Raw genomic sequence first — 11,933 nt, 5'->3', positions numbered from 1 at the left:
CTCCGAATAAATTTTACTTGATTTCATTGGTTTTATTCAGTGTTGCTGTCAATTAAGGTGTGGAATGAGGCCAAATGAATATATCTACAGTTTTAATAGCAGATTTTATCATAGTATTTCTGCAACGTGTAAAGCAGCAGAGTGAGTACTCCTGTTCTACTGATCACCACCCCATCAATTGCTGCTCTGTTTTTCAGGACGTACGGAAGTCGAGCAAAATCAAAAGTATCGTATACGAAAAGCGATCAAGAAAAACGGCTCATCCTTCAACGTCGTTTATCAAATTGAGAGTAATGAATTTTGCGGGTTACAGCTTCTTTTCATTGAAAAAAAAATCTAACTCTGATTATTGTTTTATTGTCACAGCTAATTCACGTTAAAACAAAAGCGTAAACTCCTGATTACAACTACTTTTACTTTATAATATACATGTTTTTATTTGACTCGATTTTATTTGCAATAATTTTGAATAAAAACACATTTTGAGACCAATTCCTGGTGTTTGCTAAAGTCCCCGGGGAAAAAAAAAATCTCATGCCGGTGAATTATTTAATTAATTGGAGCCTCGAGGACCACTTGCAGTTTGATCAGTCGTCATCTGGCGGGACCATGAGGACGGTGTTTTTATTCCCGCCTGTGCATCGTCAAATGCATTGGATTTACTGTCTTCACTGCTGGATCATCGTCAGCGCCAGTGAGTATTGCTTATTTACAATCAAGAATTGAGTTTATTATTTTGTTATTATTTTGTTTTTTTCTCTCACTAGAAACTATAATTAGTAACCGTCCACATAATCCCAACAATTACGTATTATTATTATTGTTATTGTTATTGTTATTGTTATTGTTATTGTTATTGTGAGGGGAACTTCAACACAGGAATTAAATTTTGTATAATTTATATCGAGATTATAAATGAAAATAATAAGTGGGCAAAATGAGACAAATAATCTCAAGAATATAATATAAAAATAATTTACATTTTACATCTAAAACAATTGTTTTAATTAACCTCATTGATTTACAAGAATGAAAAGGAAATGTTATTGTGACGATTTGACATTTCTCGTGGGTGCTTAATGTAATATTAAAATTTAATTTTAATTTAATTTTAAATTAAGAGTAAAAACAATGAGAGTGTCTTGAACACACCAGTCGAGTCCAATCAAAAGAATCCAATTTCATTCAGTCACTTTGCCCAGTGATTCCAGCTGTTGCAGGGTAATAATGCATTTGTGACAGTCCCTTCTGGCTCCCAAATATTGGTTATATTTGTGATATAAGACATATTAAGATATTTTCAATAATTAAACAAACAACTAACAGCCCCTTTAAAGATTTGACTCTGGTTTTATGCACACATTTCTCACTAAGATGAGAAACGTGTGCATAACAGGACTAAGCTGTGGTTAGTTGACAATGTATGTATGTATTTGCCACTAAGAAGTTGTGGCTGAAGACTGGACCACCGTTAACCCGGAGGACGAGCTTTTCAGGAGGCTGTTTGAGAGCTACAACAAATTGAGTCGTCCTGTTCGAAACAGCAGCGATGTGGTCATAGTCAAGTTTGGAATGTCCATCGCGCAGCTCATCGATGTGGTGAGAGAAAAATGGGAACACAATGAGTCATCTGGAAGATGTATGACACAAGTTTTGTTGAAATCTCCCCTCAGGATGAGAAAAATCAGATGATGACAACTAATGTGTGGATGAAGCAGGTGACTATTTTCTTTGGATTTCAACAGGAATCATATGGCGACCATTTGTCAAATAGCAACAATGCATTTCAGGAATGGATGGATTATAAACTTCAGTGGAATCCATCAGATTTCGACAACTTGACTTCCATTAGAGTTCCATCCGAGCTCATCTGGGTGCCGGACATTGTGCTGTACAACAAGTATCTGCCCTTTGTTTGTCTTGATATCGTGACTATATATATATATACAGAAGTGCATGTGTGTGTGTGTAGTAAGTTACGATCCAGTATATGTATATACAGTATATACTGTAAATCTGAAGGCTGTTCTCCAATGCGATGATTGAACAGTCTGTGGGTGGAAAGGACCTTAAGTGATCGTTGACATGCTGAACCATATTCATTATGTGACGAGTGAGAAGCAAAGGTCGATCTTTTTCAGACCCAATAATTCTCTCAGACTCAAGTGATCTTGTTGACGAATTGACCCCAATTCTGTTGCAGCCCTGCAATAAACTTGCATCAGCTCCACTTCCTCCCAGGAGAAGAGGGGCGAAGTATTAATCCGAAATTTGCCTGGAAGTCGGAGAAACTTTCTTTTTCTCAGGTTTAACAAGCTTGCATCATGAAGCAGAGCCATTTCTGTTAATATTCAGCTATAAATAATTAATATCAGTCTGTTCCAATGGGTATGCCTGGAGTTTTCACTTTTAAGTGAGTCAGACGGAAACCTTACAGCCATTTCATCTGCTTACTTCAGACAAATTTGGCCCGGGGTTCTACTAAATTTGCCGTCTTTGTTCCTTCCTTTGCTCATCTCTGTGGGTTTTCAGCGCTGATGGAGAGTTTGCTGTCACACGCATGACGAAGGCCCACCTGTTCCACACTGGGCAGGTCGTCTGGGTGCCGCCCGCCATCTACAAGTCCTCCTGCTCCATTGATGTCACCTTCTTCCCCTTCGATCAGCAGAGCTGCAAGATGAAGTTCGGCTCATGGTCCTTCGATCGATCCAAGATTGATCTGGAGCCTTATGAGAACACTGTTGACTTCATGGTCTGATTTGTTTTACTCTCCTAGTTTGAGGCAAAGTGCAGTCCTTTGACAAACGACAAAACAAGAAAAGAAACTACTTTCACTTTTTTCCATTACTGTTTGAAATCTCACTTAAGGTTTTGGGGGGTCCTTTTTATTTTCTTTATTTCTCATCCCCATTTCATGTCTATATTTCTCCTGCATGTTGAAATGTTAAACTAGTTTAGTAACGCCTGTTTTTACAAGATATATTTCCCTCCAAATTAAATAAAAATAAATAAAAACACAGAAAAAAACACCTTGTAATGAACCGCCTGTATATTTTAGATGATATGTAGATATGTAGATTCAAATTAAGAATCTTAAAAAAAGGATTACTGAAATTTATATATAAAATATATATAAAACAAATCTTGTTCAGTGAATTTTGATTTTATGTCATGTCTTTCAGCACTACTGGGAGAGCGGAGAGTGGGCGATTGTGGATGCAGTGGCCAACTATAACACCAAGAAGTACGACTGCTGCCACGATATCTACCCTGACATCACTTTCTACTTCATCATCCGCCGCCTGCCACTTTTCTACACCATCAACCTCATCATTCCCTGCCTGCTCATCTCCTGCCTGACCGTCCTGGTCTTCTATCTCCCGTCTGACTGCGGCGAGAAGATCACTCTGTGCATCTCCGTGCTCCTGTCGCTGACCGTCTTCCTGCTGCTCATCACCGAGATCATCCCATCGACATCGCTGGTCATACCGCTGATCGGGGAGTACCTCCTCTTCACCATGATCTTCGTCACCTTGTCGATAGTCATCACAGTGTTCGTGCTCAACGTGCATCACAGGTCATCTGCTACTCATACCATGCCCCCTTGGGTTCAGAAGCTGTTCCTGCAGGAGATCCCACGTTGGCTGTGCATGAAGAGGCCGCATCACGGAGTCAGGGCTGCAAGGTATTGTGAAGTTTCCTGACGTAGTGGCTTCGCCTGACTGACTTCAACGAACCAAATATGTTTTGTTTGGCTAGGCGGCGCCGTCTGAATAAAAAGCTCTTTCAATTCCATTCTGCTGCTTCCTGCCACAGCCCTTCCATCTGGAACACAGAGGAGTCTCATGTTGAGCTCAACCGTTTCAACAGTGACCAAGTCTGCTCCTGCAGTTGCCACCGTCACAGCTCAGCACGAGATGAGGACACGCACATCAACGCCGACAACAGGGATGATCCACTGAGCTTTGGGACGACAGGACGGTCAAGGATTCCCCCTCATCAGGTCCTCAGTCACTTGAGCTTGAATAAGGAGCGCCCACCCCAGGAGGCAGGTTCCAGAAGGAGGCCCTCGGTGCTGGAGTTGCCCCGTGCCGTGGTGTCAGCACTTGAGGGAATGACCTACATCGCTGAACATTTGAGGGCAGAAGATTCAGACTCTTCGGTAACTGGGATTCACGTAGCTCAATTTTATATTTGAAATGACTATGTCACAAATCCGCCTGAATAAACAGAATTAATATAACTTTTTTGTCTTTTTTTTCACAGGTGAAGGAGGACTGGAAGTATGTAGCTATGGTTGTTGACCGGATCTTCCTATGGATGTTCATCATAGTGTGTCTGTTGGGCACCATCGGCCTTTTCCTGCCACCATGGCTCTCTGGAATGATGTGAAAGAAAACACCTCGAGGCTGTAAACAGCAGCTGTTAATCACAGTAATAAAGATTCAGAGCAGTGTCTGGTTTAAATATTGCTAATTTCAAAGTGGGTGGTATCTTCAGCTAAGTTGAATGTGAATCATTTTGTGCTGCTGACTCCTTCACAAAATGTTTATTCAAGAGAACTATGGGTAGGCTTATTTTATACCAAAACTGAGGAAGTATACTTGTCTACTTTTGACATTGTATGTTTGAAATGCTTAAAAGTAGCACACTGAGGTAGACTTATACTCAAGTATACTTAATAAAGTTAACTACAAGTATATTTCTTTTTTTTAAGTATATTATTGAGGCAATTGAAAAGCAATAGTGCAAAGGATCATGGAAGAGTAAAAATGGAGGCAGGAAACATTTGTCGTTATTGTAAGATTCTTTTGCTCTGTTATTGTTTTGTTCTCATTTGTTGAGTAGTGTTTTAAATGAATGACTAAATAATTGTTAGTCACTGTGGGTGTGACCTTCTGGCGTCAACCGTAGGTCCCATGTATTTTACTCCTTAGTATTCGTTGTTGTTGTACAAGGGCAATACACACGTTGCCATCTGTGCACAGCAAGGTGGTGAATGTGGTACTCATTGGGATGGTGTACAAGATTCACAGAGATTTTGACTATAGTATAGTGATCATTTGAAATGTGGATGAGAAGTATATGCTTAGTAAACTAGTAGTATACTTCTTGAATACTTGCTGAATGCTTGAAAGTATACTTGGTAAACTAAAAATGTTCCAGTTTAGTCTGAAGAAGTATAAGACTACTATACTTTCTAGTAAACTACTGGTATGTGGCTTGGAGTGTACTTGAAAGTGTACTTTTGTGAACTAAAAAGGTTTCAATTTAGTACAGAGAAGTATTAAATTTGTATACTTTTCGTAAACTAAACTAAAACTACACTTGTTGTACTTATACTTAAGTATACTTGATAAATTAACTTGAGGTATACATTTATGTTGCTTTCCTTTGGGATTTGTGTTGAAGTATTTGTTTTGCACCTTCACCTGCACCTATCTGTGAGAAAATCGAGTAGCTCAAGTGAAACAAGCTGAACATTTGAAAGCGGCAAGTAACTAATCCAATCTCAGACACGTGGTGCGTTGCACTTGTGCTCGAAATTCACTCGACGTCACCCCGTGTGGCATTAATAAATCGGAAAGAGAGACTGCAATCCAAGATGGCTCCCGCGACTCTGAACAGGAAGTAGATGTTTTGAACCAGTGAAATATGCTGAAAGAAACAAACACATTTTTGTGTTTCCACTTCTTCCGGCTGCTTTTCTGGATGTAAATGATCAAGATTAAGACACAGCACAATACAGTAGCTTTGCATCAAATATAATAATGTCAATATTTGTAGTTACATCAAGTAAAAGATTGCAAAAGGGTTGCCTTACTTGAAATGTACCATTGAATCACCTGCAGGACTACAAAGAACTACAGAAATGGATAAAGAGCCGTGCAGTTTGCAGTTTCAACTGATCATAAATGTCATAAAGCAGCATAAAGCTCTCACGTGTCATCTGGCCAAGGCATAATTATTGCATTTCAGTCTATATGTTTGTCCCTGATCTTGTTGTAAACACTATAAAGTAAAGTGTTATTCATCAAAGAGGGGATTATTGGTGAAGTCACGGTATTTATTACAGCAACAACAGCTCCAGTGAAGATTTGCCATCTCTGACATCAAAGATCCAGTGACAGGTCTTTGAAAAAAAAAACCCTTGGTTGATGGATGAGTGTGTCTTAACAGAACCTGCTGGTCATGTGTGTGAAAGTGCTCGCAGTGAAATGTTCAGTCATTTACAAGCACACGCTCCTCTTGCTCACAGCAAGAAACTCACTGCTTCATCTTTCAAGATACTATTTAGCCACGGTTAAAAATTTGTTCCAGGAAGTCCTTAAAGCAGCACTGTTTACGGTGCAGTGCGTCATCAAGCCTATGATCTTTTGGCGCCTCAGATCATGTCGAGGGCAACGTATTGTGGGTAATGCTTTAATCAAATCAATCGGAAAAGGATAAACACACGATTCTTTCGCACCTCAGCATATGTTAGGCTGACGCCTCATCTTGATAACACTGCAGGTTACTCTTTGCACTAACCATTTTTACTTATTTCTGTTTTTGCACTAACAACTTAAGAGCTCCTGTAACGGTGAATTTCTCCTTTGTGAGATCAATAAAGTCTGTCTTATCTTAACTCTTCAACCGAAATAGGGCCCCTTTAAAGCTTCAACTCATTGTGTACACTAACTGATGTTTGAAATTTCAAGCGGTACGAAGTTATTATGCTGTCCTTTTGAAAACACTCAGAGAAAAAAATGTATTTTCGGAGATCAAACTTGACCACAGCAGACAACCATGAATGGCTTTCCCTCATAATCAGGCGATGACGAATGCGGAGTTTTTTTTTTTATTCACCAAACAACCATGTCTGACTGAGAACTGAAGCCCACTGATCACGTCCTTGGAATCGAAAGCCATTTCTACTTTATTTTTATTTTCTATTTATTAAGTTTGTTCCATCATAGTACCACAGACAAATAGATTTTGGGGAAAAGCTCAGCCAACAGCTCCTTGGGTAGAATTGGTGAGAACGAAAACAAGCTGTGACAAGCGATGACAGCTGAAAACTGAATCTATATAACTATTATGATCATGTAATTCATTTGCAGAAACACAGTACCAGGAAGCTGATGATCGGGACACTTTACTCAGAATCAACACATCATACAACCACAATGATCAGTGAACTAAAATAAACCCAACAAGGGTCAGAGACAGGGCAAGTTCTGACAACTTCCGATTGAAAGCTGATAGTAATGCATAAGGTAAAAACGTTCTGATCGAAGGGTGAATTGTCGCAACATCTCCCAAGAATTCAGAGAAATATAAAACTGTGTGCAACAGCGAGCCATGGTTGCATGCTATATTAATGCCACAACAACTTGAACCACTTGTGATCGAAGATGGCCTGATTATTGGGTGTTGGATATGGGGTGAGACGCGGACGCCCGAGTCATACCAGTGATCAGGATTTCATGGTCTATCCAGGAGAATGGGCATCTTGTCTTCAAACTATGAAACGTTTCCTGGTGTGACTGGAAAATGAGGATAGCAAGAGGCTTAGCTGAAAATGTGAAAACTTCAGTGGGGCAGGTGCCCATCAGGTGGTTATACAGGCCCATGTAAGCACACTAAAATGAACTGACTCAAGTGAGGGAGGCCATTCATACCGGCTGGACTGAAGATTGACTGATAAATGAGGCATTTTAAAAGCATACACTGGTAACCGCTTGCAAAGAGTAATGTAACTGAAATGTTGGGGATTTGTCAGGTGAAATCGCTGGTGTTTTCAAGAGCTTAAAATTATGCCGATGCACATTGCATAAGGGTTGTAGAGCCTGGGGAATATTACAAAAAAAACTCATCCAGAGAATTGGTAGTCGATCTCTCTCATTTTTTTAGAAGAATACATTTTCTTAGACGCAGCAGACCATGTCACTTGGCAAACTGTCATGAAGCTTTCACGTGTTTGTGAGAGTGCTCAGTTATCCGGGTCATCACAAAGCGAAGGTATGAATCAGGTCAACCAGACTAGTAATAGTCAAAGAAAATGTTATCCAGGTGTCTTTGTCATAGCATTATGCTGATGAGAATTGTGTTTCTGGGTCCCCGCCCACTGGGGATGGGTATTAATGGGACATTAATGCAAATGCTGATCGTAGCCCAGGTGAAAATTGGGGCAAACAAAACAAACAAAAACTTCAGAACATTGAGACATCGAGCCCAAAACATCCCCAGCTCACCTAGGGGGAGCGCAAAAGACAAAGAAGGCAATGTCCAGCATCGCAATGGCATTGTTATTCCCTACGTGGCCGGGGTCTCTGCAAACTCCGAAGAATCTTTAGCAAACATGAAGTCAGGGTTCAGTTCAAACCATGCAACACCTTAAGACAGAGACTCGTCCATCCCAAGGACAAAACGCCTCACCACAAAAGGAGTAGTGTGGTGTATGCAGTCCAGTGCAGCCAAGAGTGTCCAGACCTTTACATTGGAGAAACTAAACAACCACAAACAACAGGCCCAACACAGGAGCGGTAACTCCTCAGGACAAGACTCAGCAGTCCATTTACACCTCGAGGACAAGTAACACTCTTTTGAAGACAGCAATGTCTGCATCCTGACAAAAGAAGACCGACGGGTTGAAAGAGGAGTAAAAGAGGCCATTTATGTCAAAGTGGAAAAACCCTCTCTAAACAGAGGTGGAGGACTGACTTTCATCCTCATACAGTGCTGTCCTCAACACCCCCCTAGGGAGATTTAGCCACTGATCTAGGCATGGACAGGTCCTTCACACCTATACCGTGTGGCAATAGCCCCAGTTTCCACCTGGGCTCTGATCAGCATTTGCATTAATGGCCCTTTAATACCCATCCCCAAAGGGCGGGGACCCAGAAACACATCCCCATTAGCATAATGCTAACCCTTTGCCACCCATCATTGGTTCTACTCCTGTCCATTAATAAAAGCCTGAACTCCAAACCAACTCACAAGAACTGACAAAGCTGTCTGGATAGGAGGCGAAACGTTTTCTTTGACTATTACTAGTCCAGTTGACCTGATTCAAACCTTTGCTGCAAAGCTTTCATGCCTTTATTGATCCATGGATGAAAGAAACTGAGGTGGACAATACTGCACCGTCTTTAAAGTTCCAAGGTAACTGGAGAATTCCTTCTGAACCGACACCATCTTAAAAGGAGCGTGAGGAATCAAGCACATCAGGTTTCAGACTGTCTGGACTGGCGCAACTGGGTTATGACACAGAGCCTTTCCTCCGATAAACCAGTTGATTCATGACATCATACGGACGGCCCACTCCTCCACAGAGTGTTTTTTTCAGGTAAAAGTGTTGTGTATTTTCTTTCTCTGTAAGTTGGCCTTTTTCTCTCAGAGGGTGTGTGTGTTTGGGCCATCACATGAAGACCTGAACTAATGGCTAAGAGCTAAAGAAAACCGGGGACAAGCTGCGGTCCGCCTTTAAATACAGGGAGCTCAGCCCCTGAACACCACAACTCACATACTCTCAGTCAACATGACGAATATCTTGCTTGTCGGACAAGTCATCAGCATCATACCGCTCTGTGCCGTCCTGATCTTCATCGTTGCCAAGCTGGTGTCCACTTACAGAGGAGGTCCTCTGGAGGATGGGTCTGGTTATGCGGTGTTGATCACCGGCTGTGACAGCGGCTTTGGTCACCAGCTTGCTCGGAGTCTGGACAAACGGGGCTTTGTGGTCTTTGCTGGCTGTTTGGCACCAGAGGATCTTGGAGCCCAGGCTCTTGACAGGCAGACCTCCAGCAATGTGAAAATCCTCAAACTGGATGTGACGAAAGATGAGGACATAGAGGAAGCCAAAGGGTTCGTCATGGACAACCTGCCGACCAAAGGTAAGAATTGTAGCCAGGGAAATATACATCAAGGTGCTCATGCTGTTTCTGTCGGAAGGCTTGTGGGCGATCGTGAACAACGCAGGGATCTCCGACTGGGCGGAGATAGAGTGGAGCACCATTCAGGACTTCCACAGGATGGCCAACGTCAACTTGTTTGGCAGCATCAGAACCACGCTGGCCTTCCTGCCGCTGGTGCGAGCCGCTAAAGGTGAGTTCACCCTGCTGACTGGTACCTGATTGTTCGTGAGCTCACGTGTCTCCTGTGCTGAAGGACGGGTGCTTTTCGTGTCCAGCATCTTTGCTTTCTTCAACTGCCTGAACATGGGCGCTTACAGCGTGTCCAAGAGAGGACTGGAGGCTTTTGCGGACTGCTTGAGAGTGGAGATGGCCAGCTTTGCTGTCAAGGTAACGCAAATTGAATCCCTAAATATGAAAAAAAATATGCCAAACTCATGGCGTATTTTAAAGAGCAGCTAACTTGTTGTTTTGAGTGTCTTTGAAAATCATAGTGGACCCCTTCTGAACACATCAGCATGTGTCTGTTCGCACAAAATCCTCTGATTTGTCACAGTGACTTTCTGCATGGCTGTGTCAATTGGGCGTTAATTCGTGTTTTCACAGGCAGAGTGCAAAATTGATCTCACCACCAGATTAATTTGGAAGTGTGGAGAACAAGCAGGGCCTTTTGCCTCTATGTATGTGGACATCACATGGTCAGAGCAAAACTACAATAGAAATGATTTTTCATCATGAATCACGTTTGAAATCTAAAGATAACTCATGAGCTATTTGATATAGTATATATTTATTCTCCTTTTAATTTTATATAGTATATATTTATTTATTTTCTTCACTCGCATGGCATGTCTAGTTTTCTTCCTCATTGATAGTAATATCGCAATGTTAAATTAAATTTTAGAATAAAGACAAAACTCCTAAAAACACCCCACCATATTGTCAAGAATATATTTTATGATCCGTACATACGTACAAGTCTCATTATGCATAGTTTTCCTCAAATATTTCAGAAACAAAATCCAAGTTAAATGTAAGACCATTTTTCATCTGTTTTATTGCATTTGGCCCTGACTTAAACTTTCACCGACAATGTCCTTAAAAGCCACAGTGAATAGGCGCATTGTGGGCGATCAGAAGATCCCAACCAGCGGCGCCGCAATAGAGAAAGTCAGGACGATTTTCAGGGCACCTGACTGACTGGGGCAAGAAAGGGAAAAAAGGATTTTAGATCAATGTAACTTAATGAAAGTAAGAATTAGCACAACATTTTTATTAGAGGAAAATTGAATTTGACATTGAAACTTTATAGAAACACTGCGACTAGAAATAACAATAGTAATCACGCCATGGTGTTAACCTTTAAATAGAAAAGGCCCTTGCGCCAACTTGTTTGCTTCAATATTTCCATTGGGTTCACCTGATCAAAATGTATTTTATTTCACTTTCTGAGTCGCCATTTGTACCTCTTGGCTTGTCATTGCAAGTTTTTGGAGAACTGGTTCAAAAGGACCCAAAATCAAGCTTCTCTCTCTTCCAATTTAGGTCAGTATCATCCAGCCCGGTAATTTTGGTCAGGCCACCAACATTATCAAACTGAAGACGGCTACAAACATCTGGGAAAATTTAGATGACGAACGGAAGAGAATCTTCAACCAGCAGTACATCAAGCTGGCCAATGAATACTTCCTTTCCAACTGCAGGCTGGGCTTCAAGGACCCCGACCTGGTCATCGACGCCATGCTCCACGCCATCACTGATGCTCAGCCCAAATACAGATACCTGCTGGTGTCGACCATCGACCGCGTTTTCTTCCAGCTCTTTCCTTACCTGCCGACTTTCTTGACCGACGCTGTGTTTTCGCTCAGCCCCATGTACAGTAAAAGAAAAGAAATGCTGTATGTCAGTTAAACTTGTTTTCCTGCTGTTTGTATGCGCAACTTTGCAACTTTTACAATAAAATTCAACGTTTACTGCTTGTTTATTTATTTGCCACTTACACAGAAAATGGGGGCGGGGACTTGAGTGCACCAAAAA

At 41.4% G+C, this 11,933-nt stretch overlaps 2 protein-coding genes across 5 annotated transcripts; both read left to right on the top strand.

Moving 5' to 3' along the window:
- The first annotated feature begins 562 nt into the window (after positions 1 to 562).
- Positions 563 to 5,326, top strand: LOC128757801 (neuronal acetylcholine receptor subunit alpha-2-like). Of its 4 annotated transcripts, XM_053863376.1 has the most exons (8): positions 563 to 694; positions 1,445 to 1,599; positions 1,674 to 1,718; positions 1,791 to 1,900; positions 2,533 to 2,752; positions 3,183 to 3,685; positions 3,760 to 4,162; positions 4,267 to 5,326. In XM_053863376.1, the coding sequence occupies exons 1-8, from the start codon at positions 610 to 612 to the stop codon at positions 4,390 to 4,392; spliced, it is 1,647 nt and encodes a 548-aa protein (XP_053719351.1). In that variant the 5' UTR covers positions 563 to 609; the 3' UTR covers positions 4,393 to 5,326. The 4 variants fall into 4 exon arrangements, with proteins under 4 accessions (XP_053719351.1, XP_053719342.1, XP_053719324.1 ...); XM_053863367.1 differs by having other exon boundaries at positions 1,674 to 1,900; positions 3,817 to 4,162; XM_053863349.1 differs by having other exon boundaries at positions 1,674 to 1,900.
- A 3,874-nt stretch (positions 5,327 to 9,200) lies between these two features.
- Positions 9,201 to 11,869, top strand: zgc:113142 (uncharacterized protein LOC503524 homolog). The gene is made up of 4 exons (XM_053844169.1): positions 9,201 to 9,878; positions 9,937 to 10,089; positions 10,153 to 10,286; positions 11,442 to 11,869. Exons 1-4 carry the CDS (start codon positions 9,524 to 9,526, stop codon positions 11,805 to 11,807), a joined length of 1,008 nt encoding a protein of 335 aa, XP_053700144.1. The 5' UTR covers positions 9,201 to 9,523; the 3' UTR covers positions 11,808 to 11,869.
- The last annotated feature ends 64 nt before the right edge of the window (positions 11,870 to 11,933 follow it).

Source organism: Synchiropus splendidus, chromosome 1, assembly GCF_027744825.2.
Source record: "Synchiropus splendidus isolate RoL2022-P1 chromosome 1, RoL_Sspl_1.0, whole genome shotgun sequence".
NCBI classification, from domain to species: Eukaryota; Metazoa; Chordata; class Actinopteri; order Syngnathiformes; family Callionymidae; genus Synchiropus; species Synchiropus splendidus.
Note: the sequence above shows the minus strand (reverse complement) of the source record. Positions and strands in the feature narration are given on the sequence as shown.